Raw genomic sequence first — 25,225 nt, 5'->3', positions numbered from 1 at the left:
AGAGACGCTGCTGGACGACATCATATTGGAGATGGATGAAAAAGCTGAGGAGAACAGGGAAGAGCGCAACGAAAAATCTGAGAGGGAGGCAAAGTTGCTGGAGGCTGGAAAGAGTATTAGAAACGCTGCATTGCGCCGTAATGCATTACGGCGCAACGGCGCCATGGCGCCGTTGGTGAGGCCGTGGATGATACAGTAGCAAACTCCGGGGCTGGGTCATCGCGAGTGTCCCCGAGTCGGTCTGCAAGGGATCGTAGACGGCAGAGGGCGGCGTATGTCTGTGACTCTGATGATGAGAGTAACGAAATGTTGAGAAAAGATATGGCACATCGCAGGGAGGCTGAAAAGAGAAGGTTGGATATACGTGAGAAGCGGTTCGATTTAGAGGAGAAGCGAGTGAGGCTAGATGAGATTAGTTATAGGGAGACACAAGAAGCTGTGAACCGCAGGCTAGATTTGGACGAAAAGAGAGCAGCAGTAGAGATCGAAGAACGCAAGCAGGCCATGGACGAGTGTGGAAAAATGATTGACGTCTTAGCCGCAATGGCGAGCAAGATCGCTAAGTGAACCGTGCTCCCGGCTTCGCGGACCAGCGCTCCCGAGAAATGTGGACTCGCAATCCGCTGCTACGCACTTAGATATTCAGCGAAAGTCGGTGCAGAACAATTGAAATAGCTCCTTACTTGCCCGGCGCTCTCCAAGCATGTTTTGAAATTGAGTAGAACAGCAGATGTCTGATAAAGCATCGCAATAGGCGCCTTACGGACATTGAGTAAACGAGAGTAGTCGTTGAGACTTCACATTTGTTTGAGATCCTTGTAGTTCCACTCCACACTTGCACGAACAGCGCTCATTCTTGTATTGTAAGACGCCTGAGATTCCGTAGCGCTTAAACGGTCGAACGCGACTTGTAATCATGGCCTGAGCATGTATGCGGCATCACCATAAATGTAAAACTGTCTGCCATCTAATAAAAGGCCTTGCAGAGGAATCTCTATGTTGCTGTTTCTTAGCAACGTTACGTCGTGCCTAGGACCAACTTCGGGGCCGAATAGGTGGAATATGAGTCCGTCAGGTGTTGTGATCGTCTCGTATATGAGGCAGTGCATGCGCTTATGTCCGGAGTAGCAACTGCGCTGCATATGACCTCCTCCTCTTGGTCTTGCCATTCTTATTTTAGTGCAATCGATGAAGCCCACACAGCTTTCTAACGGGGCTCCAGCATCCCTTATTCGTTCAGCATAATGCCGCACGCTGAGTAAGAAGATTCGTACGTAGAGATGTTAGTAAAGATCCCTTGTTCTCCACAAAATATTCTAGTACTTCCCAGAATACTTCACTGAGAGCTGAAGCCCGCATGCCAAAGACAGTTTCCACATCTTGCCATCTGCACGGTGACGCGAGACGGCGGAGCACTATACAACAGGCTGTCAGGGGTTCACAGCAGTACGAATTGCGTTTTGTGCGCACCCCATTCCAACCAATGGCTGCCGCCACCTTTGGCATATCCTTGACCTGGAATCTGAATTCCCTAAGACAAGCCTCATTTGAATAGATGTTAAAGTTGAAAGATGTCGAGGAGATCAGTCTTGATCGCAGCTTCAGAAGGCGGATGTCTAGTATTGCGCGAGGCAGCTTCTTAGCTGCTTTCATTTGTACAGCAGCCGGGGGATCAGCTGTACTTGAGAGGATAAATCCCCGTTGTTTGCGAGCTTTGCGTCGTCTCGCAGCTCCAAGGCTGAAGTTGGACTGCCGCATGTTACATATGAAGCTCACGAGTGAGAGCGGGTGGTAGGAGTGATGACTGTTGGTAATACTCACATAATTGTATTCCATACTCAAATTACGTTCAGAAAGTTTTTGTTTCTGTTCAGCAGGACATCCCATATGATAGACGAGAATTTAGACGAGTTTTGTGACTCCGTAATTTCTCTATTCTTGGAGAATGGATGTTACTGAGAACCGACAGGTGGACACGTACAAGGTAGTTATACCCTCGTGAGCGGGCGTGAACAGCAATGTAAACGACCGACACAGGCTGGCATGTCACAGAAGATGAGTGCGGTCCAATTCGAGTTGCAGCCACACCACGGCGAGAGCACTGCCACAGCGGCGAAGGTTGCCGCCCGATGGGAAAAGCGATAATGCAATATAGTTTGTCGGTCCGAAAGGACGCCTACGAAAGCATAAATAATACAGTCATGCAGATTGTAGAAGAGAGAGACGACATTGGAAGGAGATTCCTTCCCGGAGCATTGTTCCTTATCAACCGGGTAAAGTGGAATTGATTGAAATATCTGAATCCGGGGAGCATAAATGCAACAATATAGAATAGAATGAAGGAAGCAAGCACAAATATGAGGCACTGCAGAGCCCAGTATTATGCACTGCTCTGCCTGTATCTTGCACAAGACCGTGATAAGTGATATCGCATCCGGCACAAGACGCAGATATATGATATCGCCTGGCGCACAAGACGGTGATATACAATATCAGACTACATGAACGGCAAACGGTGTCAAAACGAACCCTTCTTTCTTTATTCTCTAGCGATAATGATGGGTCACATTAATAGTGAACTGACCGCCCGAAATGCTTTTGATACCGGTCAGAAGCCCGCCTGCACCGTTCACTCGATCATGTCCCTCTCCATTCCCACCGAAACAGGCCGCCCCATTTGATGCCTCCCACTTTGGAGGGTCATTCTCAATGCCCTCATCTTTAAAGGCCCCTGCCCATTAGATGGCGCTACCTTAGGTGCCTTTGTACACCGTTTGCTCAAGCCATCTGTAGCATCTTCCCCGACCTTGTCTCCATCCCCACCTGTCCCTTCAATCCCATGTCGTTTTACACCTTTATCATCTGCACTTAAAATATCCTCTTGCTGTTTCTCTCCCTCCCGGCCCTGAAGATTTTGATAATTCTTCAAGGAGCGGGGGTCACGGTGTCCTGTACGCATGGCAATAGAAGAGTCTTAATGGCCAGACTCTACCAAAAGCGTTGTTACAGTACCCCTCAGACCATGTGTTGTCATACCATGCTTCACGCCTGTACCAGAAATTCCTAGTGATGCGCACACAGTTTTAACAATCTTAGAAAAATTATTTCTGCCAAGGTGCTGCTTCTTGAAGTAGCTAGACAACCTAGTTCCCTTCGCATTGTACCCCAGAAAAAATCAATCGCTCTCCAAGCTCATATCTTCACGAATCTTTAAATAGTCGTCTATGTCCCGATAGACATTAAGAAGGCCTCCAAGGGAGGAACGATTCCATACTGTAACCTCTAATGGTTTCACACTGGCATCCTTCCACCCTCCTGCCCGAGTCTTTGAGGCCCCGGAGCGACTCCCGACGGCCTCTCGAATACGCCAAACATTCTCGCCGCGAAGAGTAATATTCCGAAACTGAGATACGGTCAAATTAACCAAAGCGGTAGGGCGCATCGCCGTGATAAGGGCGACATCAAAAATCAGTCGCGCTTGAAATGATTTCGGTGTGTCACGAGAAAGCAGTGGTGAGCCATACAGTAGCAGCAAATCTTCCTTCGATAGAACATTGTGGCTTTCAGTGAACACACCATTGGCCTGCTGCAGGCTGAACTTGTTATCAATAACTGCCGTAAGACCCTCCTGTGGGCTGTTGAAAACAGGCCCCTCCAAAATTTTGAGCTTGTATCCCCAAATAGCACTAAATCCTCGCTGTATTCCGAGAAGATAGCTTTTCATAGAAGAAGGTTTGACTTCGCTATTTGTCTTTGCCGTGCGGTAGTTCACAACAAACTCGATTAAGAAATATCGAATACGCTCCAACTGGGCGGAAGTCCAACTTGAAAAGCCAGGGGGCAGAAAGGTACGCCCTTCCTCATCCGGAAATACGTTGCATCTTGTTTGTTCCATCTGCCACTCAACCAAACCATCCGGTTCACTGAACACCAACGAGCGCATGTGGGGCTCTGCGTGAAAAAAGTCATCCACGAAACCAGGAACACCCGTCACGAACCTGGCGAATGCTCTGAGAGAAGACTGATTTTGGCGTTTTGTGTTCGTGGGGACTCTTATCCGCATGAACGCCGCTGCTTCTGGAGACGGCGAAAGGGATGAGCGCGGGTTCTGCGACCCGAGGGCAGGGACAGGTTGATTACACTGCGTTGGGGGTGATTCGGGAATAATCGTGTTTTTCTCGATAGGGAAGAGAGGTTGCAGAGTGTGAGGCGGCGGTGTGCCCGAAACCGAGGATGGTCCCATTGTGCAGGGGTGTGTGACTAATTCGCGAACGCATAGAATTGGTAGTGCAGTAGAGTGTGGGGACGGCGATGACGGCGACGGCGGCGCCGGCGACGGAGGGGGAATGAAACGTATTGATTCAATGAGTTTTGCAATCAAAACCATGGCCCAGCAGATGTATTTTAATTCTGGATTTCAATATGATGAGGAGATATACGTATTAAATGCCAGGTCCGGATGATAAATACGTTATCACCCGGCTACGTTGGTGTGATAACTGCTCTCGAGCTATGATATTGAGCACTCGGCTACGCCTCGTGCTCATATCATAGCTCTCGAGCGTTATCACACCTCGTAGCCGGGTGATAACTCCTATGTATCACCTCGCCTGTAGTATCGTCCACACCCTACCACTGCATTTCCAGTTACGATATCATGTCTCAGAATCTTACAACTGTACAAACGACCGGCACAGTACCTCCAACTTTGGCTTATGGCGACGGCGGCTGAGTTGTTCTCCGCAGTTCCACGTCATTGCCTCAACATAACAAAAAATGAGTTAATGCTGCGTTTAGTGGGGCGATCGTGGTCTTTTTTGTGGCAAAAAGGGGGTGAAATGGCTTTTCTTGTAGTGTTGAGGGGGTGAATTGCGCGAATTTGTTGCATAAGTGGGGCGAAGGGAAGAATATCAGTAGTATGTTAGACCCGACCACTGAAATGTCGCCTTTGGTCACCCGTCCCAAACAACACAATTGGGATTCTTCGCCCGTGTAGTAATCCAAAATGGCAAGTAATCGAGCTATTAAACTCAACATTCTAGAACACGGATACTGTACGGACAATTAATCTCGTGATCGGCCACGCCGGTGTGGCCCCCTTATAGACTGTTTCAACCTCCACAATACGCCACAGCATCACGTTTGTTACGTTACTCCGTGTCCACCGGAGGGGGAGTAAAATGTACAAATGCGCTGCACAAAGCGGCAGGAGCAAGTTTTCAAAATGTTATTGCCCCAGACCATGGCGCAGGGTATCCGTCACCTTGCCACTGTGGAAGAAGGTGTGACACCCCTCATGGACGTTTTTTGCGTATCTGCTCGCAACGCAACATTGCGTGAAATGAAGAAACAGTACAAGCGTCTTGCCGTTCTCGTCCACCCCGACAAAGTGCGGGTAGTTCAACCGCACTGTGCGGAAAGGTGTATGAAAGTACTTACGCGTGCCATGCAGCAGGCGGAGAGCTAAGTTCGGTACATAGAAATCGATGAGGGTATTCAGTGTGGTAAGGTCGTGTTACTGCCGGCATTCATTGCGTTTAGCAAAACCTCTTCCGAAAGAGAGCTCTCTCTCGACAAAATGGAACGCGCTGCGCAAGAGAAACAAGACAATGTCAGGGAGACTCAACGCCAAAGAGAATGCTCGAACAATGAAGAGCACGAGAAGGCTTTGAAGGGCGCGTCAAACGTTTGCAGTGACAGCGAGGAAGACGCTGTACGGGAGAGGCAGGCGAGAGCCTGGAACCAATTGCAAAAAGAGAGAGAAGAGGCAGCTAGGGCCGCCCAACTGCAAAAGGAGAGGGAAAAAAGAGCAAGGGCTGCGCAGCTGCAGAAGGAAAGGGACAGAGAGAAAGGGAGAGAACGGAGAGAGAAATGGCTTCTCACTTGCGGGCGGTGCTTGAAAACGATGGTACTGACAAGGATGGAGAGGATGAAGATAGTATGTCCAACGGTGAACGTAACGATGATGTGGACGAGGTAGAGAAATATATAACTCCACCACCATCCCGTCGTCTTTCCTGCCGATTTCGCGGCACAGCAAACGATCCTTCTCGCGAGAGCAGGGCGGACAAAATGGACGAGGAAAAATCAGCAAGGATGGCGAAAATTCAGGGGTGTTCGCAGACGTGGAGAGAATGGAAGAATGCATCGACGGAGTACAATTTGAAGATGGAGGAGATGATCTTGGGAGTGAGGCAGGAAGGAATTTAGAGGAAGACAGAGAGGTGGCCGGGTGCTTGGAAATTGATTCCGAAGAAGACGTTACGTCAGACAAGGACTTGCGGTAGGGGAGGATGCGGCGATAACACAACAGGGCATACCGTCGGAAGGGGTAAGTTGGAAGGGGTTGGGAATACGGTTGAGGATGGTCGTGGGGATGGTTTCGGTAAAGGAGAGAGCGGGGGAGTGTCGTCTAGGATGATGGCCCTGCTGCGAAGAAGAAGTGTGTGTACTCCTGTACTTTGTGTCGGATGGCAGATCACACAGTGACGGACTGCTCTCTGAAACAGCTGTATGGGGATACTGCAGAGTAGCCCAGTAGCCGCTCTTTTAGTAACGCCTTAGTATCTGATTTCGCCTGTCATTTAGTACAATTTATAGCACCGTCCACTTTGTTCAGATTCTGTCGACCCTCACGAACAACCAAATTCTTTTCTGTCACCCCCATGTTGGAGACGTCACCCATACGATCCCTACAAATATTTCTCAATCGGATGGGTGCTTCAGCAAATTTGACCACGTCACCCCGTCAACACTACAAGAAAAGCCATTTCATCCCCTTTTTGCCACAAAAAAGACCACGATCGCCCCACTAAACGCAAAATCTCCCCAAAAAAATAGCTTTTTCGAGAGTATTTGCTACATCGCACTATCGGATATATCGCACTTTGAAGCGTTGTGACACTGGGGTTCGATACAGGGGGGGGGGGGGTCGCTCAATAGTGCCTACTTTAGTAGTGCTTCCCTCTATATAGTGCTATGGCTCACCCTCTGGCACAGGTTATCATACGCTCACACGTGTATCATCCGGCATGGTTCAGTACTCAAAGGATGAAGTTATTTAGTTGTGTTATACAGGCTTTGTTGTGTTTGTGTTAGCAGTGTGCTTTGTCCCCAAATATATGTATTTGAGCCTCCTTTCTATAGTGCCACCCCCCCAATAGTGCCATAGCTAGAGGTATGTCACGCTATAGCACTATATCGTAGGAGGCACTGTATATAGAAGGTACCACTGTACTTGGTTGGGTCTACAGTCTCTGTACTCTGTACAGTAGTACTGTACGCTGTCCGGTGTATCATACTCAGGGCCGTTCCTAACCGAGAGTTCGGTGTGCTAGCACGCAAGGACCCTGACATTTGGCATGAATGGATTGGTTGAACGGGAGTAAAAGCATTTCCAATGATTTTTCAACCAATAAATTCATGCCAAGTTTCAGGGTGCTCGGGTGCTGGCACGGCGAACTCTTCGTTAGGGGCGGCCCTCAGGCCTCGATCCACTCGTCAGGACTTACGTCCGCGTCGCCCGTAGCCGTCGTTGCATCGTCACCCGTTTGGGTCTTGAATGTCTTAACGCCTCATCCCCCCACACTTCCCCTCTCCCCCATCGCCGACTTGCCGCACACGACCCACCATGGCCGCGCCAGTCGAAAAAGAAGAAGCGGTGCTTCGCGCCGTCGAGGAGCTTGCCGTTGCCGACGACTATCTCGATTCCTCGAACCTCTCCTCCAAGCTCTCCGTGGCGCACGCCACGCTGGTCGACGGCGTGCTCAAGTCGCTGTTGGCACGCGCGGCCATCCGCCTGGAGACCGTCACGCACGAGCGCTGGCAAGTCGCGGCCGAGGGCCTGAGCTACGCCGACGCCGGCTCGCCCGAGCAGCGCCTGCACAGCTTTGTGGTGACCTGCGTCGAGGAAGGGAGCGCCGCCACTTTTGAAAAGGTTGACCAAGCCCTTGGGAAGCAGGTCGCGGCGCGCGGGAGGCAGCAGGCCCTGAAGAAGCGCTGGGTCGCCATCCAGAAGGCCGACAAGGTCTTCGTCCCGGTCGAGGGCGCCGACGTCGTCGATGACGTCGCCGAAGCCTTGAGGACCCTCAGGGATCAGGGCGGCAATCCGGAAGGTCTGCAGAGTGACATTTTGAAGCAGCTCAAGTCTAGGAAGCTCGCAGCGCTCAAGCCGTACAAGACGTACAAGATCTTCAAGGGCGAGCGCCTGGCCGATGCGAGGAGGGTCCAGGCCACTGAACTCACGCGCACAATGCTGGAGACTGATGAATGGAAGGATATCAGCTTCAAGGGGTATAACTTCAAGGCAGAGGGAAAGCCCACGAACGGTGGCTGCTTGCATACGCTGCTCAAGGTCCGCGAGCAGTTCCGCTTAATATTCCTCGAGATGGGTTTTGAGGAAATGCCCACTAACAATTACGTAGAGAGCTCGTTCTGGAATTTTGACGCTCTGTTCCAGCCGCAACAGCATCCCGCCCGTGACGAGCATGACACATTTTTCTTGAGCGATCCGGAGCTTGCCAATGTGCTGGATCGGGACTATTTGGAGCGCGTGCGAAGGACGCATGAAGAGGGCGGCTTCGGTTCGCGCGGATATCGGTACGAATGGTCCGAGCAGGAGGCCAGGAAGAACATCTTGCGCACTCACACAACGGCAGTATCAAGTAGGATGTTGTATCTACTAGCACAGGAGACGGAGTTCAAGCCGAGAAAGTATTTTTCGATCGATAGGGTGTTCAGGAATGAGACGCTGGACGCGACGCACTTGGCCGAGTTTCATCAGATCGAGGGGCTGGTAGCCGATCGCAACCTGTCGCTGGGCGATTTGAAGGGGATCATTCACGAGTTCTTCAAGAAGATGGGCATGAGCAGGCTGCGCTTCAAGCCAACGCACAACCCGTACACGACGCCGTCGTTGGAGATTCACTCGTACCATGAGGGGTTGGGTAAGTGGGTGGAAGTGGGGAACTCGGGCGTTTTTAGACCGGAAATGATCCGGCCGATGGGCATTCCGGAGGACGTGACTGTTATTGCGTGGGGGCTGAGCTTGGAACGGCCGACAATGATTCGGTATGGAATCGATAATATTAGAGACCTCTTCGGACATCGCGTCGACCTGAAGGCCATACAGACAAACCCTCTGTGCCGTCTAACTTTCTAGAAATATAAGGTACTGGTTACCAACCTCGCCTCGCGCCACTTTAGTGCTGTACTAAAGTAGTGTACAGCAGCAATTTTCTTTTATGGTTTATCTTTATCCGTCAGTACGGAATAGGAGTCAATGCATGCTCAACGCATTTTTGCGCCAAGTGGACCGATTTGATTGGCTGCACTTGTTTTACCACATGAGACAACCGTGGGCCGCAGTTGATCTCCGCGTCCATTCTTTCACACAGGTTCGGGCTCAATCACACTCATCGGCAGTCGCCTCTACCACATCGGCTTATCATGTGGACAAACCAAGCCCTCCGTCTAACCACCCGCCCCTTTCGCCTCTGCCTTTCCTCCCCCTCACTCCGCCGCACCATGGCTCCTCCGTCCTGCTTCCTCTCCCCCTTCCCAATCCCCGCTCTCCGCCCCTCTCCCACCCTGCGCCACTCAACATGCATGTCCGTCACAGCCGGCCAACCCGGCACTCCAGCCGCTGCACCCGCCAACACCATACCCCGTGCGAAGATTGCAAATCCCGACAAGCGCAACAAGCAGAAGCAAAACCAGAACCAGAAGCCTTCCACTGCCGCAGAGTTGCGCGCCGCCCGTCTGGAGAAAGTCGCTGCCATGCGCGCCGCGGGCGTCGAGCCGTACGCCTACACCTTCAACGCAACGGACACAGCATCTGCTTTGCAGGATCGCTACAAAGACCTTGTCGACGGCGAGGAGGCTGAGGACGGCTGCGAGATTGCCATCGCTGGCCGAATCATGATCCGTCGCGTGTTTGGAAAGCTCGCCTTCTTCACACTCCAGGACAAGTCAGGGACCATCCAGCTGTATCTCGACAAGAAGTACCTTGATTCGAGCATGGGCGCTGGTAGCTTTGCCAACATCAAGGCGTGGACGGATGGCAGCGATATTATCGGCGTGCGCGGGGTGGCGAAGCGCACGGAGAAGGGCGAGCTTAGCGTCAAGGTTTCGCATTGGGAGATGCTCACCAAGAGCCTCACCCCGCTTCCGGACAAGTTTCACGGCTTTACGGATGTGGAGAAACGGTACCGAGCCAGACATGTTGACCTTATAGTCAACCCAGACGTCCGCGAGACGTTTCGGAAGCGCGCTAAGATTACGTCCGCAATTAGAAGGTTTTTGGATAATATCGGCTTTTTGGAAATGGAGACGCCGGCCTTGCACAGAGAACCTGGTGGGGCGGAAGCGAAGCCGTTCACGACGTTTCATAATGCCCTCGATCAGGAGCTTACTTTGCGCATTGCCACGGAGCTCCATTTGAAGCGGCTTGTTGTCGGTGGTTTTGATAAGGTGTATGAACTGGGGCGACTGTATCGGAACGAGGGGGTCAGCTCAAGGCATAACCCTGAGTTCACAAGCATTGAGATTTATGAGGCTTATACAGACTACTTTCGCACAATGCAGCTCACAGAGGAGCTTATTTCGTCGGTAGCGCAACAGGTGCTCGACACGACGACCGTGGAATACCAAGGAAACCAGATTGATTTGTCTACGCCGTGGCGTCGGGTGACAATGCATGACATTGTCAAAGAGGCGACTGGTACAGATTTTTCGGTCATAACCGATGTCGAGGAGGCTAAAGACATGGCAAGAAATTCATCCGTGAGTCAGGACGCTCTGAACAAAGCTCAGAGCGTTGGCGAGGTTTTGAACGTTTGTTTTGAGGAGCTCTGCGAAGAGACACTGATACAACCAACATTTGTGGTGGATTATCCCGTCGAGATCAGTCCGCTAGCCAAACCGCACCGATCACGGCCAGGGCTAGTGGAGCGGTTTGAGATGTTCTGTATGGGACAAGAACTTGCCAACTCGTACTCAGAACTGACGGATCCCGTCGAGCAAAGACGGCGCTTGGAACAGCAGGCGGAGAAGAAGAATGCGGGAGACGAAGAGGCGTGTGGCGTAGACGAAGACTTCTTGACGGCCTTGGAGCAAGGCCTGCCGCCGACAGGTGGGACAGGTATCGGAATTGATCGACTTGTCATGCTGCTGACGAACTCGGCGAGTATTCGCGATGTCATCGCGTTTCCGGCGATGTCCACGCAGCAGAACGCAAACCCAGATGTTAATGTGGGAGATGAGCAGATGTCGTAGAAGTCGAGGCGCTTCTTTTTTGTTTGAGTAGTCAACAACTTGGAGGAAGAACGTATTGAATCCGTCACCACGAAGAACAGTGTTTGATACCCGTTTCAAATTAATTCTTCTTGTCACCCGTTTCAGAAGTTTTGCAACCGCGAGTTTTGCACTCCGTGGAGTGCTACTACTCTATGAACTCACGTGTTTAAAGCGGGTGGGAATTTGAGTGCGTGAGTTTGTGATCGCGAGGGGAATGGTATTGCACTAATACAGGTTGTAAATGATACAGTGCCTCCTACGATATAGTGCTATAGCGTGACATACCTCTAGCTATGGCACTATTGGGGGGGTGGCACTATAGAAAGGAGGCTCAAATACATATATTTGGGGACAAAGCACACTGCTAACACAAACACAACAAAGCCTGTATAACACAACTAAATAACTTCATCCTTTGAGTACTGAACCATGCCGGATGATACACGTGTGAGCGTATGATAACCTGTGCCAGAGGGTGAGCCATAGCACTATATAGAGGGAAGCACTACTAAAGTAGGCACTATTGAGCGACCCCCCCTGTAGTGCCTTTCCTTTTGTGATATGATTCCTCGAATGCCTTTATATTCGCCCTGAGGGAGTGCCCATTTTCCATCTGCTTCTCCTGGGCACCGTATGTGATCCAGAGTGTTTCGATTCAGCCTGTGGTCCACCAGGCTGCCGTTTCACGTGTTTTCGGAGTTGCACAATTCTCAGTGGGTATCCACGAAAATGCTTTTTATCATCAAGCTGTAGCGTGCTCATCCAGAAAGCCCTTCCTGCCAATGATCTATTCGTCTTCGCCAACCATTCTCATCAGCACCTGTTGTATAAATATGAATTGGACAAGTACGTGCCTTTCCCGCCTGGGTTTAGCGATTCATAGAATGTTCTCTTCCACTGCTGCTGGAGTGAGTTTCCAGTATGCTCTTCCCAGCAAGAACTTCTTTCCAATCGATTATACTCGGCTCTAACTTCGGCCGGAAAGTTTTACATAAAACAAGTGCAGCTGTTCTATATATTATGGTGGAGCCCTAAAGTTTTGGCCGGTTCATTATCCTGAATTTCCGACTTGAGGAATTGAGGAAAACCCTGAGTAAGCAGTAAGAAGATTTAAGGCGTCAAAAAGCATACTGTTCTTTTCAGGCGTGCCATCGTACGGTATTCATCCTTTCCGTTTTTCTATGGAAACGCTCTCTCTAGGTTGCTGTTTACTTTTGCTGGAAGCACCCGAGAAGACGGCGCCAGCTTGGATGCATCTACTGTAGTACATAGCAGGCTTTGATAGACGAGGGCTGAAGCAGATGAGTATTTTGACTTCTTAACAAAGCGGGAATGAGGTAAAACACGTTGTGTACCGTTAAACGGTACCCCCGGATTATGGACACATATGTGAAAATTACCATCTTTTCCAATTTTCAACCCTAAAGGGCAGCTGGGCTCTTGATACTGTACTGTTACGGCTCGTCCTGAGACACACTGATTGCCGAGAAAATCCTTTACTGTACCTCCTTTCGGCGGGAGGACAGGCGTCAAGAACACAAGAGTCCATTTGATGTCCCTGTCGAGAAATCCACTCGATGCCTGCCTCCCCCTTTTTCTCCGTACCCAACTACCGCTTATGTACTCACCGCTGCTCGCGATAAACTACCACTACCCCCGATCGCAACCCTTGCACGTAGCCCGCCAGTCTTCTCTTGGCCCACGCTTGCGCCCAGTCCTCCGCTTGCGGTTCACGATCTCCTTGCCCGCCTTTCCTCTGGCCCGCTCCTGCGCCCGCAGTCCTCCGCTTGCGGTTCGCGCTCCACCCTCCCGCGCACGCCGTCGTCCAAGCGCAATGACGCGCGCTTCGCTTCGTCCGTCCTCGAAGCGCAAATCCCGCGCGCCTCCAGTCCTGCGCAGTGTACATTCCCGGGCACTGGGCTTACAGCATTCCTAACAGTACAGCAGGAAGGGAAATAGAGTAACTCCGGTTTCGTCATGTTTTTCAGCTGTTGCTCCGCTCTAAAAATTAAACTTGCTGTCCTCAGGGCAATTGCTCTTGTTTTGGTTGATCTCAACAAGATCTCGTTCACACGAGCACCTTGGTCAAATGCGCAGAGCAACAGCTCCTCTGTCGTGGTCTCGCCAGCTTGTTCCTACACATACCATGTCTCGCAGTATGCCAGCCTTCCAGTCCATCTTCACCCCGATCGCCCTGCCTCTGCGCTATCCATCCTTGGGTTTGTGTCGCTTTCGCCGTCCGGGGAGGTCTTCGGTCACAGTCGCGACTTCTGCGAAACCTAAAGTTGCATCTGATTCCAAATCTCAGTCTAAAGAAAGAAAACAAACAGATCAACTGCAAGGCATAACACCCCGCGCAGAAGACTATTCACAATGGTATCTTGATGTCATTTCATCTGCGGAACTTGCAGAGCCCGCCCCCGTCAGAGGATGTATGGTTATTAGACCGCATGGATTCGCAATATGGGAATTCCTTCGCGACGAATTAGATAGTCGAATCAAGAAGTCGGGAGCTCGCAACGCATATTTCCCTCTCCTCATCCCTCAATCTTTCCTCTCCAAAGAAGCAGCTCACGTCGACGGATTTTCGAAGGAATGTGCCGTCGTCACGCATCATCGTCTTCGTGCGGTACCGGGTGCACCTCCAGGAAACTTAGAGCCGGATCCTGATGCGAAACTTGAAGAGCCTTTGATCGTACGTCCGACGAGCGAGACAATTATCTGGCACATGTTTGGAAGGTGGATCCAAAGTTACAGAGATCTCCCACTTGCACTCAACCAGTGGGCAAACGTTGTTCGCTGGGAAATGCGCACTCGTCCATTTCTGCGAACATCAGAATTTCTTTGGCAAGAAGGCCACACTGCGCATGCTACCGCCGAAGAAGCCGACGCAAAAGCAAAGGAGATGATCCATCTGTATGCAGATGTCACGCGACAGATGCTCGCCATCCCCGTCGTCATGGGCGTCAAGTCCCCGAGTGAGCGCTTTGCCGGAGCCGAGGATACGTACACAATTGAGGGTCTGATGCAAAATGGGTGGGCGCTTCAGGCGGCCACCTCGCATTTCTTGGGACAGAACTTTGCAAAGGCTTTTGATGTCACATACAAGTCCTCGGATGGTGACGAAGAGCATGTATGGGCGACTAGTTGGGGAATTACCACACGCATGATTGGTGCGTTGATCATGACACATTCTGACGACACGGGGCTCGTGTTACCACCAGCAGTTGCCCCTGTACAAGTTGCTCTAGTGCTGATATTTAAATCAGAAGAGCAAAGGAAAGCAGTTGTGCAGTTTGCTGATGCTGCCTTCTCTCGCTTGAAAGCCCGTGGCCTCAGGGTTGCTGTTGACGACAGGCCAAATATGAGGCCTGGCGCAAAGTATTATGAATGGGAGAGGAAAGGAGTCCCACTGCGCATGGAAATAGGTCCCCGGGACGCAGCGAAAAATGCTGTGTTTGCTGCAAAACGCATAGGGGGCGCAAAGCAATCGATACCTGTTGACGAGGATTTTGAAGCTGTGACATGCTCACTTCTTGAGGAGATTCAGCAAGAGATGCTACAGAGGGCTGAGGAAAGGTTGAAATCTCGTACGAGAAGGGTTGCCTCATACGCGGAAATGAAAGATCTCGTGGCAGCGGGGGGTGAAGATAGTGGGATGTTCCTTGTGCCTTGGAAGTGCGACTCCGGAAACGAAAGGAAAGTTCGGGAAGAGACGAAGGCGACCCTTCGCTGTTATCCACTAGAAGGACAAGAAGAGTGTATCGGGAAGGACTGTATTTATTCGGGTGATCCAGCGACTCACATGGCCGTATTCGCCCGTAACTACTAAACCAGGTCGCTTGGACGGCTTAGACCGACGAGATCTCCGAAAAATGTCACTAGAATGCGAATTGAGCCGTGAGTCTCATGAAACCAAGAACATGGGACACAGCCATGAGCGCTTTGCCCCTAGACTGCGAGTCGTATGGGATTACATATCCTCCTGTCTTTTGAGCTGTTCCAGCAAACTTTCGTGTTGGCGTCTGATGTCCATCATGTTTGCTAGAGCTCGTTCTGCAACGCCCATGCTAAGTCCTCGTAGGAATGGGCTTTGCATCTGCGCGGATGACCTTCGCTTGGCAACAGAGTCAGGTGTGCCCGTCATGAAACCAGATTCGGTGCCCTCAGCCACGGGAAGCACCGACGGTGATTGAAATCCTCCAACACTTCCATTGAAAGTTAACTTCCTCTGAAGCTGTGCAACCTTGTCCTTTTGGACATTCAGTTCTGCCTCGAGAATGGCCATCTGCCGTCGTGCCTCTTCTGCCTCTGCCTTGGAGCTCTCCGCTTCGCGTAGCAATGCCTGCTGCCTAGTTGCCATCCTTGCCTCATTTGCACGTGCCTTAATCAACTCATGTCTCTCATTTTCAAGCACCTGTAGCTTCGTTTCCAAGGTTTCATTCAAAGTCTTGAAGAGAACTTCAGCATGTAGATCTAATGGCAGTGGGGCATTGTCTGGAGGACGCTCCCTCGCGTCATTCGTTTCTTTAGCAACGATAGCGAGTAGTTCCTTATATTCAGAAACGCGGAGCTCGGCATCTTTTGCGACTTTGCTATGCATTTCTACGAGTTTCAGGCCATTTTCAATCTCGGTTTGATGCTCCGACTTTTCATTTTCAAAGCTTGATTTCAAGTCAATGATGTGCTTCTCCATAGCCGACAAGGATGCCGTTAGCTTCTCGACTTGGGTCTTCGAGACGGCCAAGTTCTTGGATAATTCTGTGTTCATTCTGTTAGCACTAGATATTTCCGCGTTATGAGACACACTCATGCTGTCCATTTGCGTTCTTGTTTGCGCAAGTTGGGTGCTGATGCGTTTGACTTCCGACTTTAAGAATATATTGCCCTCCTGGTACTGAGTTACCTTGTAGTCGGCATCCTTTGCCTCCTGCATCAATTGCATATTCCGAGTGTGTTTCTCTACAGAATCCGAAGCTGTACGCTCTCTGCTGTCCCGTAGTTGGGTAATCTCTTCTTGAAGTTGCTGTAATAGTATGGCATCACCCGCCGCGGCTTCGCGGGCAGAGCACAATGCCTTGTCAGTTGAATCCTTTTCCGTCGCAAGACTTTTGACCGTAGCTTGGGCAATCGTTAGATCGCCGCCCAGTTTTGTTATTTGGGATCCGTATCGTTCCTGTGTTTCCTTCCGCGCTTCTGCCAGCTTCAATTCAAGCCAAGACTGATCTATAGAGGAGTTGCTGGCCTGCTTCAGGTCCTCGCACTCTTTCGATAGCGCATTAACCTGTTGTTGATAGGCCAAACAAACGCTGTCCATTCTCGACTTGTATGCGCGCATGGAGGCATGCTCCTTCTTGATAGTCTTGACAACTTTTGCAAGGGTGTCCCTGTCTGAGTCAGTCAGACTCTCGAACACGTTCAAGTTCATGACGAATGAAATCCTACGGAGACTTTCGTGAAGTTGTCATTGACGAATATTCCTGATCAGTGCCCTTGCAGGCACTCCGTTGCCTCGTGGGGCGATGTCCTTCTCTTAAATTGGTCGTGGAGTGCAGCTCTTGGAGCTGCACGTAAAAAGCGAAGCGCAACACGGATCAAAAAAGGGGAGACGCCCCGAAGATGGACACAGTAGAAGTCGTGGGGGTCTACAGGGATACGGGCCGAAGGCGTGTAAAAAATCGCGATATGAGGAGATGACAAGTGGCTCCGTTGCGCGCGTTGCGCGCCGCAAGAGGGGAGGAATGCGAAAGTGTTTGAATGTACAGTATTGAAAAGGTGTACATTACAGTACTTCAAGCTCTTTTATTTGGGCCATTTGCGGATCTTGGGGTGACAGGTGCGGCTTTTGATGCCCCTGGGGAGGTGAAGTTCTAGCCCTGGGGGTGTTTTGGGGGCGACTACCCAATTGAGGTGGCATTGAAGGGTGACGTTCCTCATTCATCCAATTCCGAGGGTGACGTCGCCCTAAGAAAACGACATGTTGAAACATGCCGATCTTTGTCTGTGTCTATAGGGCGACATTGGATCGTTTTCTGAGATTGATGTGATTTCAGTTGGAAATATAGGGTGACTTCATATGCGAAACACCGGCAACTTCTACCCACTCTATCTACATACAATTACATACAGTATTTTCCATACCACGGAAGCATGTTTACCTAGTGTTTTCATCCCAATAAAGCTGTCTCAGTGCACAATCAGAAACAGTATGCGTCTCAGAACGACAAAGAGAGCAAGTATACTTCCTCTTTGATGGCGGGTTCAGAAGGCAGAACGTACGCCGCGTGACCGCGCGTCACCGTATGCCAGCCACTGTGGTGGGCACTGGGCGGCCTCTATAGCCACACTATATTGTTTCAGTTTTGAGAGCGCTATATCCAGCGCGAAACCGTGCGTTGGCGTGCTTTTATAAGGGTGACATTAAAACAATCATGCGTTTCTCGGGCGACTTTTCTAACATTTAGGTCTCTGCCGAAATGCCACGATGGTATACGTTTTTATGGGGTGACATCCCCGAATATGAGTTTGTCGGAGGTGACTTTAAGATCGTTTTTCTGTCACCCTAGAAAACGTGCATTGTCACCCATCAAAAGGACACCATGGACCAAAATCACCCTACTAGCAAAGCACTTTTTAGTAGTGTCGCCCTATAAAAACCCCCACCGCATTGAAATCGCCCCACGTAGATATCACTTTGGCCGGGTGTCGCCCCAAAATCTACACTTTGACCCCTTTAATTTTCACCGCACTTCCGCCCGCGCTTCTTCTGTATCCCCACCGTCGACACAAAAATAAACGTCACCTCGCCGCGCCTGTCGCGCTCGTCGAATCTCACGCTGCTCGTGTTAATCATCCGCCATGGGCGGGACATCCAGCTCCATCTTCGCCAGCGCCTCCTACACGGCCGCGGCCACCGCCTTCCCCTTCTCCTGCTCCATCGTAGTGTTCCCACTCCGCCTCCTTCCTCTTGATCTCCTGCAACCGCTTCCGCTCTTCCTCCTCGGCCTCGTACTTCAGCTTCCACATGGCCGCCTACGCCTTCCGCACTTGCTCGCTCGCCCGCGCCACCTCTTCCTCCGCCGTCTTCGTCCGACGCCACTCCTGTTCGCGCTTCCACTTTTTCTGCGCGCTCTTCATCGCGTTGCTAGCGTTGTCGTGGTCCATCACCTCCTCCCCCTCGCCCGAGCCGTCCCTACTGCAGCCCCGCGTAGCTTGCGTTCCCGTGGTCCATCACCCCCTCTCCCTCGCCTGAACCGCTCGTGCTACAGCATCGCGTAGCTCGCGTTCCGGTGGTGCATCACTCCCTACCCCTCACCCGAATCCCCTCTACTGCAGCACCGCGTAGCTCGCGTTCCCGTGGCCTATCACCCCCTCGCTCCCGGCCGAACCTCCCGTGCTACAGCACCGCGTAGCTCGCGTTCCCGTAGTCTCACTCCCTCCCCCTCGCCCGAACCGCCCCTACTGCAGCCCCGCGTAGCTCGCGTTCCCGTGGCCTATCACCCCCTCCCTCTCGCCCGAACCGCCCGTGCTACAGCATCGTGTAGCTTGCGTTCCCGTGGTCCATCACCCTCTCCCCCTCACCCGAACCGCTCTTATTGCAGCCGCGCGTACCTCGCGTACTCGTGGTACATCACTTCCTCCCCCTCGCCTAAACCGTCCCTGCTGCAGCATCGCGTAGCTCGAGTTCCCGTAGTCCATCACCCCCTCCTACTCGCCTGAAACCCCCTACCCTTACTGCAGCATCCCGTAGCTCGCGTCCCCGTGGTCCACCAGCTCCTTCTGCTCGCTCGAACCGCCCGCCGCCGCCTTGCGTGACTCGGCTCCTGCGCCGCCAGCCGAACGCGCGCCTGCTGGGCGCGGAGAGCGTAGGCAAGTCCACCACATATTTCGCGGGAAACGAAGGCGCCGCCGTGAGCGACGGTCTATGGGCATGATGTAGCTGTGAAAGGGGTGAAGTGATGGCGGGGTCCGTGTGTGTCGCGTACGGAAAAGGGCGGGGAGGTCAAGAAAGGTGGGCTAGTAAACCCCTATGGTCATGTATGCTCCGCCGTCATCTTGACTACCCGGTCTACGATGACTACATCCAGCCCCTACTCTGCTCTCACTGTCGCCGTCCCATTGATATACGCGGCGACCATGCCGCTATGTGCAAGCACGGCTATGGTACTATGAATCGTCACAACACGGTGCGGAACACTCTGGCACGACATGCTTTCCGCGCCGCAGGACTGAGCTGTGATATGGAAGTCCCTTTTCTCATCCCTGGCACGGCTAACCGCCCCGCCTATCTCCTCGTTCAGCCCACTCCGCCTCCTACGGGAGCTCTGCCAGACCGTCCTACGGCTTACGATGTCACTGTCCGCAGCCCCTACCGCGTGGGGGCCCTCATGCCGGCTGCTCGAGGTATAGCCGGTGCCGCCGAAGTGGCGGATGCTGACAAGCTACGCACGCACGCTCGCATCATCCGCTCCGCTCTACTTGTACAAGCCGACGCCTCGCTCCCTCTTCTGGACTGGCACTTTGTGCCTCTTGCGTTAGACACCCTGGGCGCTCCTAGCGCTCGCTCTACATGTGTCCTCGAGTCCCTCTCCCATCAAATTGCCATTTGCACCGGTACCAACTTTGGTACTGCAAATTCTCGTCTCTCTCAGCGTCTTAGTTATGCCATATGGTCAAGCGTTGCCTCAGCTACCCTCACCCGCATGCCTTATCATGGCGCGGCCTTATCTTGTCCCGCCCAAGTGTGATTCCTTGAAGCCTGCCCTATGATATGGCATCGGCCCCCCTTGATTAGTGAAAATAAAAACACCCATTCTCACTGGGGACGTAGATAGCGCGTCCTAAGTATTAGTCACCCCCTCTTTCATTCCTGCCCCCCCCCAAGCTGCTGCGCCCGCACTCACGTTGAGGTGGCGACCGACGAGCCAGTCAGCGCGGCTGCCTCCCTTATTACAGTGAAACAGAAATCATTTTCATTGGTCAAGAAATCAAATCGGGACTGCAAAAACGGGATGCTGGCCACCAGTCTCAGCCCCACCTGCCGAATCTAAAATATCTACCACCCTCGCACCCTAACCCTGTGCTCCGGTTTGTGACGATTTAGGGCGTCACAAGAAGTGAGACGATTTGTGTGACGATTTGTGAGAGTTTTGCTCTTTTCGCCGCCGTCATCTCATTCGTCTCACTCCATCTTCTTATTCGTCACACATGGTTTGTGAATACTTGTTGAATTGTAGCACTTTTTGAGAACGTTTTGTGATCATCACAAAAATCGTCTCAAACATCACACATTTTCGTGAATCTTTTGTGATGGTTTTGTGAGACGCATCTCAAAACTCTCAAACGTCAACCTTGAAATCAAAACTCTCACACTGACAGTGTGCATTTTGTGATGGCTTTGTGTGAGATGTGTGAGGGCATCACGAAGATCACATATAAAATGCTCTCCATCTCAAAAGGCAAACAAACTGAACAACGTCACACAAAAAAGATATCCCTTTCCAGCCCTCTACGGCTAATTTCCAGAGACACTTCCCCTTCCCTTCGTGTTCGCAACTGCGTAGGTTGAACCGGAATTTACTGCACGAGAAGGTCAGTGGGACCCAAACCTACTGCGCACTCTGTAGTTGGGTCAAAAGAGGGACAAAAGACGGGCGACCCAAGACACTTAGAAAGGGCTCGCGCCAGGTGCAGTGGTGTTCTACATGTAGGCAAGCTATCTGCTGCAGCTGCCGGACGGTCTGGCATTCTCGCCCTACACTGAAGCGACATGGGCCCTCTCCTGTCCATGAGAGGGAGTTTGACTCTGAGCGACGCACTCCTCGACGAATAAGGCAGGCTTCACAAGCCCGAGAGTGAAGGCCGTAAAATGTCTGTAGAACAAGGCTATCAGCTATGCTTTTTAGATGGGTTTGTGATGGTTTGTTGATGTTGGAGATGATTGTGAGACAATGGTGTGAGAGTCACAAAACAATTTGTGTGTGAATCACAAAACAGTCAACAAAAGAGCACTTCGAGATGTTGACGTCACAAAAATAAAGTGAGATTCACAAAAACAAAGCGAGATTCACAAAACTTGTGAGAATTTTGAGACGTTTGTGTGCATTTTGTGAAGTTTATGCCCCGATCACAAAATAGGACCACCCCACACTTTTCGGGAGGACACTACTCGAAAAGTACGGGTCTCCTGGAGACAAAACGTATATCTTCTTAACGACAACACAATTCTGCGTTCAACGAACCTACTCTCGGGACGTAGCGCTCAACAAGACCGAAGCAGGAGGAAAATAACCCGACTGGGGCAAAAAATAGCCGTCACAAAAAAGGAGCACAGGGCTAAGGAAGCAGCATGATAGGCGGTTCAGTGTACCGCTTGGCAACTTCTATTTAACTCCCTGTCCTTCAGAGGTGGACTCCTTCAATGTCTGTCTAGTCAGCTTCATGTCGTCTCTCATTTGCACATCCAAAGGTGCACGTTTGTGGTCCCCGTGAGCAATCCTCTTGCTTGGCAACACGAAGCGAAGGTGACAGAGACGAAAGCGGTGCTGCCGTCTAGGATGAGGAAGGTACGAGGGGATGAAGAAGGGACAAGGGGATGTGGATGGCCGAAGGGATGGGGAAGGTGTAATCTGCACGAAGTTGAACTCGCCGTTGCAATAGTTTGGCGTGGAATTCCTATCAACACAGCGGAGAGATCACGCCAAGTCGCGCGCACATGTTTGCAAGATTGACCTTTAATGAGAATTTTCTGCTAATACCAGTTGAGAATTCCGAACCATGCCCTTTGAGTATGCCCAAATGAATTGCATTCTCTTGATGAATGGGACCCTTGCTCCGTTTTCGGGTTGTGTCGTGTCACGGTGCCTCGAATCAGCCCTGCCGACGATCTCACCCGAACTGAAAGAACTGTGCCATTTTTGTCCGAAAACTGCAGCTGAGATATGTACCATTAGACTACCTCACCGCCCTCCAATACGGTACCGTTCTTCTCTGCAACTTCGGCTGATACAGAACACTCATATCAAGACTATCCAGGGGTATGCGCCACCGGCAAGGGAAGAGCAAGTCTTCGACGCTTTTTCCCATGCCAGCCCTATTCAATGATTGACAACTTGTCATATGGCATGTACTCGAGAGCATGGCCAGGGACACGGAAGCTTCTTTTTGCCATCTCTATCATTCACGGGAAGAAGCTTTCAAGGAGTACCATCCTTATCAGCAGAGTTATACTGTACAGTCTGCACTAAGAACAGTCACATGCTCTCATTATATATCACTGGTCCAAGTAGATTTGTACAAGGTTTCGAGCCACGCAAGCTGTCATTCCCCAGACAGGTGGCAACTGCATGGTTAAGACAGTGCAGGGTTACACCCTGTGTCACTTTGGCTCGAGTGCCTAATTTAACTGTGTGTTGCGTTTTGCGATGCTTCCGTGCTGGTCCTTGACGAGACTATACGGTACAGTTCCCCTCCTTGTTCTACTTTTAACATTGGAAATTTCTTGGTGACCCGTCAGGGAGTCCCAGTCTCCTATGGGAATCAGTGTCTCTTCCGTTGCTGCACTTACTGCTACAGGTTTCTTGGACTCTCCTCCTTCTGAGCCTCTCCCACAATCAGCAGGTTGCAGTCGTTTCGGCAGTTTCCGTTTCGAGGTTTGGGCCTTCATCAGGTCAGTTGTGCCCTGCAGCGTATGAGCCGCCGTTCCGTCGCGGTGACCGGAGCCTTGGAATCCATGCAGGTCTGGTGGTGCTCCTTGCTTTTCCCGCTGATGAATTGGAAGCTCTTGCCTGGAATATGGAACTGTTCCACCTTCTTGCGATGACTCCCCACCGGTATTGCTTCCTTCATGCATGTCCATATTAGAAGCTGCGCAAGAAGAAGAAATACCAGCATTCTTTCTGGTTTCAGGACTTTTGTGTGGTGACCCATCGATCAGTCTTCGTTTTCGGGATGGTCCGCTGACGGACTGCTTCTGTTCTTCCAATTTTCTTTTCCTGATCATCTCGCGGAATTTCTGGAGATGACTAGCCACATTCTCACGAGTCAGTGTTGGTTCGTTTATTGCTTGCAACAAGGTCTTCGGAACAGCAGCCTCAAGTCCGATCTCGTTGACCGCGTCTTCAAACTTCGCATGCAACTCAGGGGTCCACTGCAGCCGCTTCTTTTTCGGAGCGGGTGGTGGGGTGATGTAATGAACCGTTGCTGGCTGGGCATATACATTTTGGAAGCCGACGGCATTGCCATAAATTTTTTTTGTCCCAGGATGTGGCCTTTCAGCGTATTGCGGATATGATGAAGAGGGTGAGAGTTGAGGGATGAGAGTAGTGGGAAGTTGAGGGATGAGAGTAGTAGGAAGTTGAGGGATGAGAGTAGTGGGAAGTTGAGGGATGTGAGTGGCGGGAAGTGTCGGTACCACCACTGGGGTGTTCACATGCTGAAAGCCATGCGCAGGTGTCGGTGAGACCGCTGGCATTGGCGGAAGACTTTGCACGTGAAAGCCTTGTCCAATATTCGGTACGCACTGCTGATATGCGGGGTTTCGCATCGAGTTTTGTATAACTGGAGAGACAAGAGTATGATTTGCGCACGCTCTCACACCGCGCAATACTGGCGATGTCCCTTGTGCAGAAATTTGCGGTGGAGGCATCGCATCATGCGGGGTTACGTGTTGAGTCGTGTTGCCGTGGGTCTGTACGATTGGCTGCACCACTTGTGGGGCAGCTAGACCCGAAAGCGACGTTGACGAAATATCTTCCCTAGGACTTCTTGGAGAATGTCGATTGATCTCACGCCTCGCGAAAACCACGGTTTGCGCTGTGCCAGGGTTGTAGTACGATCTTTGTATGACGCTGCGGCGCGATGCATTTGGATCAGGCGCCTGGTGAACATAGTATGGCCGATCGGGCAACGCAACATACATAGTGGGATTAGTTGGTGGGGTATGTGGATTGTACACCACTGCGTCATGGTGGGCGGGTGCATGGGGTGGTGCTTGTTGCGGTATGGCCGGACCTATTGCACCTTGGGTGGGATGCTTGGCTCCTTCTACTGGGTAATACGTGAAATATGGTTGTGGGACTTGACCTTGCTGTGTTGGGTACTCGTGAGGGTTGGGATGAGCGGGATACCGTGGAGCTTGGAACGGATGAACAATAGCGGGGGGATAATGTGAAGCATAGTGCTGGCTCCGCAGCATATGCTGATGGCGAGTTGGAGGTTCGTACAATGGGCGTTGATGTGTGTTTGCTGATGCGTGGAGGTGAGCGTCATGTCTTGGGGGTAAAGAAGGGTGATAGTGCAGTGGGGCATGAAGGTTGTGGGCATCTGGATGTACGTAAGGTGGGGGGTTAAGAGGAAGCGCAGTGGAGGTACGGGTACTGTGAGTGGGGATGTTAGGATCGGGGCTGTGCTGGGTGCTAGTTTGGTTGGTTGTGATGACACTGCTGGAATGCACGGGAAGGTGCCGAGGACGGCTGCGGGAGGAACTGGCCATTTGTTGCGCCGGCGTTCGTTGAGGCTCATCACGACGTTCATGCTGCATGTCTGTTCCTCTGCCGGCGCTTGAGTCTTCGGCGAGAATGTCAACTCGACGGGTATAGCACAGAGGAAGACAGCAGGCCAAGGGCGTGAAGAGGTGGGTGTGTAACGATATCGTTGAGTCCGCGGGGGGTGTGGGAGGACAGGTCGGTGTGTGAGTATGACAATGGATGCGAGCAGTGACAGCGGCCGGAAGCGCAGAGCGCAGACGGGAAGTTATTGAGAGACAAGGAAGGCGAAGAGGAGTGCAGATGTAATCAAGGGGAATGAGAGGACGGAGCGGGGAGGATTTAACAAATGGGGACGACCCCGGGGGGGGGGAGGGGGGGGCTGGAAGCTGGATGCTGGATGAGATGAGATCTTTAAAAGCGGGGGATGCGAAGCACGACTGACT

At 51.6% G+C, this 25,225-nt stretch overlaps 5 protein-coding genes; 3 read left to right on the top strand and 2 right to left on the bottom strand.

The window, feature by feature from the left end:
• Positions 1 to 7,630: 7,630 nt before the first annotated feature.
• CHC_T00009560001 (phenylalanyl-tRNA synthetase alpha chain) lies at positions 7,631 to 9,228 on the top strand. XM_005709795.1 is given in 2 exon segments: positions 7,631 to 9,160; positions 9,161 to 9,228. The coding sequence occupies 1 exon segment, from the start codon at positions 7,631 to 7,633 to the stop codon at positions 9,158 to 9,160; it is 1,530 nt and encodes a 509-aa protein (XP_005709852.1). The 3' UTR covers positions 9,161 to 9,228.
• Positions 9,229 to 9,606: 378 nt separating this feature from the next.
• Positions 9,607 to 11,674, top strand: CHC_T00008917001 (Lysyl-tRNA synthetase). XM_005709794.1 is given in 2 exon segments: positions 9,607 to 11,274; positions 11,275 to 11,674. 1 exon segment carries the CDS (start codon positions 9,607 to 9,609, stop codon positions 11,272 to 11,274), a length of 1,668 nt encoding a protein of 555 aa, XP_005709851.1. The 3' UTR covers positions 11,275 to 11,674.
• Positions 11,675 to 13,729: 2,055 nt separating this feature from the next.
• CHC_T00009364001 (proline--tRNA ligase) lies at positions 13,730 to 15,171 on the top strand. XM_005709793.1 is given in 2 exon segments: positions 13,730 to 15,127; positions 15,128 to 15,171. 1 exon segment carries the CDS (start codon positions 13,730 to 13,732, stop codon positions 15,125 to 15,127), a length of 1,398 nt encoding a protein of 465 aa, XP_005709850.1. The 3' UTR covers positions 15,128 to 15,171.
• A 97-nt stretch (positions 15,172 to 15,268) lies between these two features.
• Positions 15,269 to 16,723, bottom strand: CHC_T00006644001 (hypothetical protein). The gene has a single exon (XM_005709792.1). The coding sequence runs from the start codon at positions 16,721 to 16,723 to the stop codon at positions 15,269 to 15,271; it is 1,455 nt and encodes a 484-aa protein (XP_005709849.1).
• A 5,293-nt stretch (positions 16,724 to 22,016) lies between these two features.
• Positions 22,017 to 25,225, bottom strand: part of CHC_T00006643001 (hypothetical protein) — a 3,511-nt gene continuing 302 nt past the window's right edge. The window contains 3 exon segments of the mRNA XM_005709791.1: positions 22,017 to 22,248; positions 22,249 to 22,465; positions 22,701 to 25,223. Of these exon segments, the coding sequence (XP_005709848.1) occupies positions 22,249 to 22,465; positions 22,701 to 25,223 (2,740 nt within the window). The 3' untranslated portion in view covers positions 22,017 to 22,248.

This window comes from Chondrus crispus, genomic scaffold (genome assembly GCF_000350225.1).
Source record: "Chondrus crispus Stackhouse genomic scaffold, scaffold_48, whole genome shotgun sequence".
NCBI lineage: Eukaryota > Rhodophyta > Florideophyceae > Gigartinales > Gigartinaceae > Chondrus > Chondrus crispus.
Note: the sequence above shows the minus strand (reverse complement) of the source record. Positions and strands in the feature narration are given on the sequence as shown.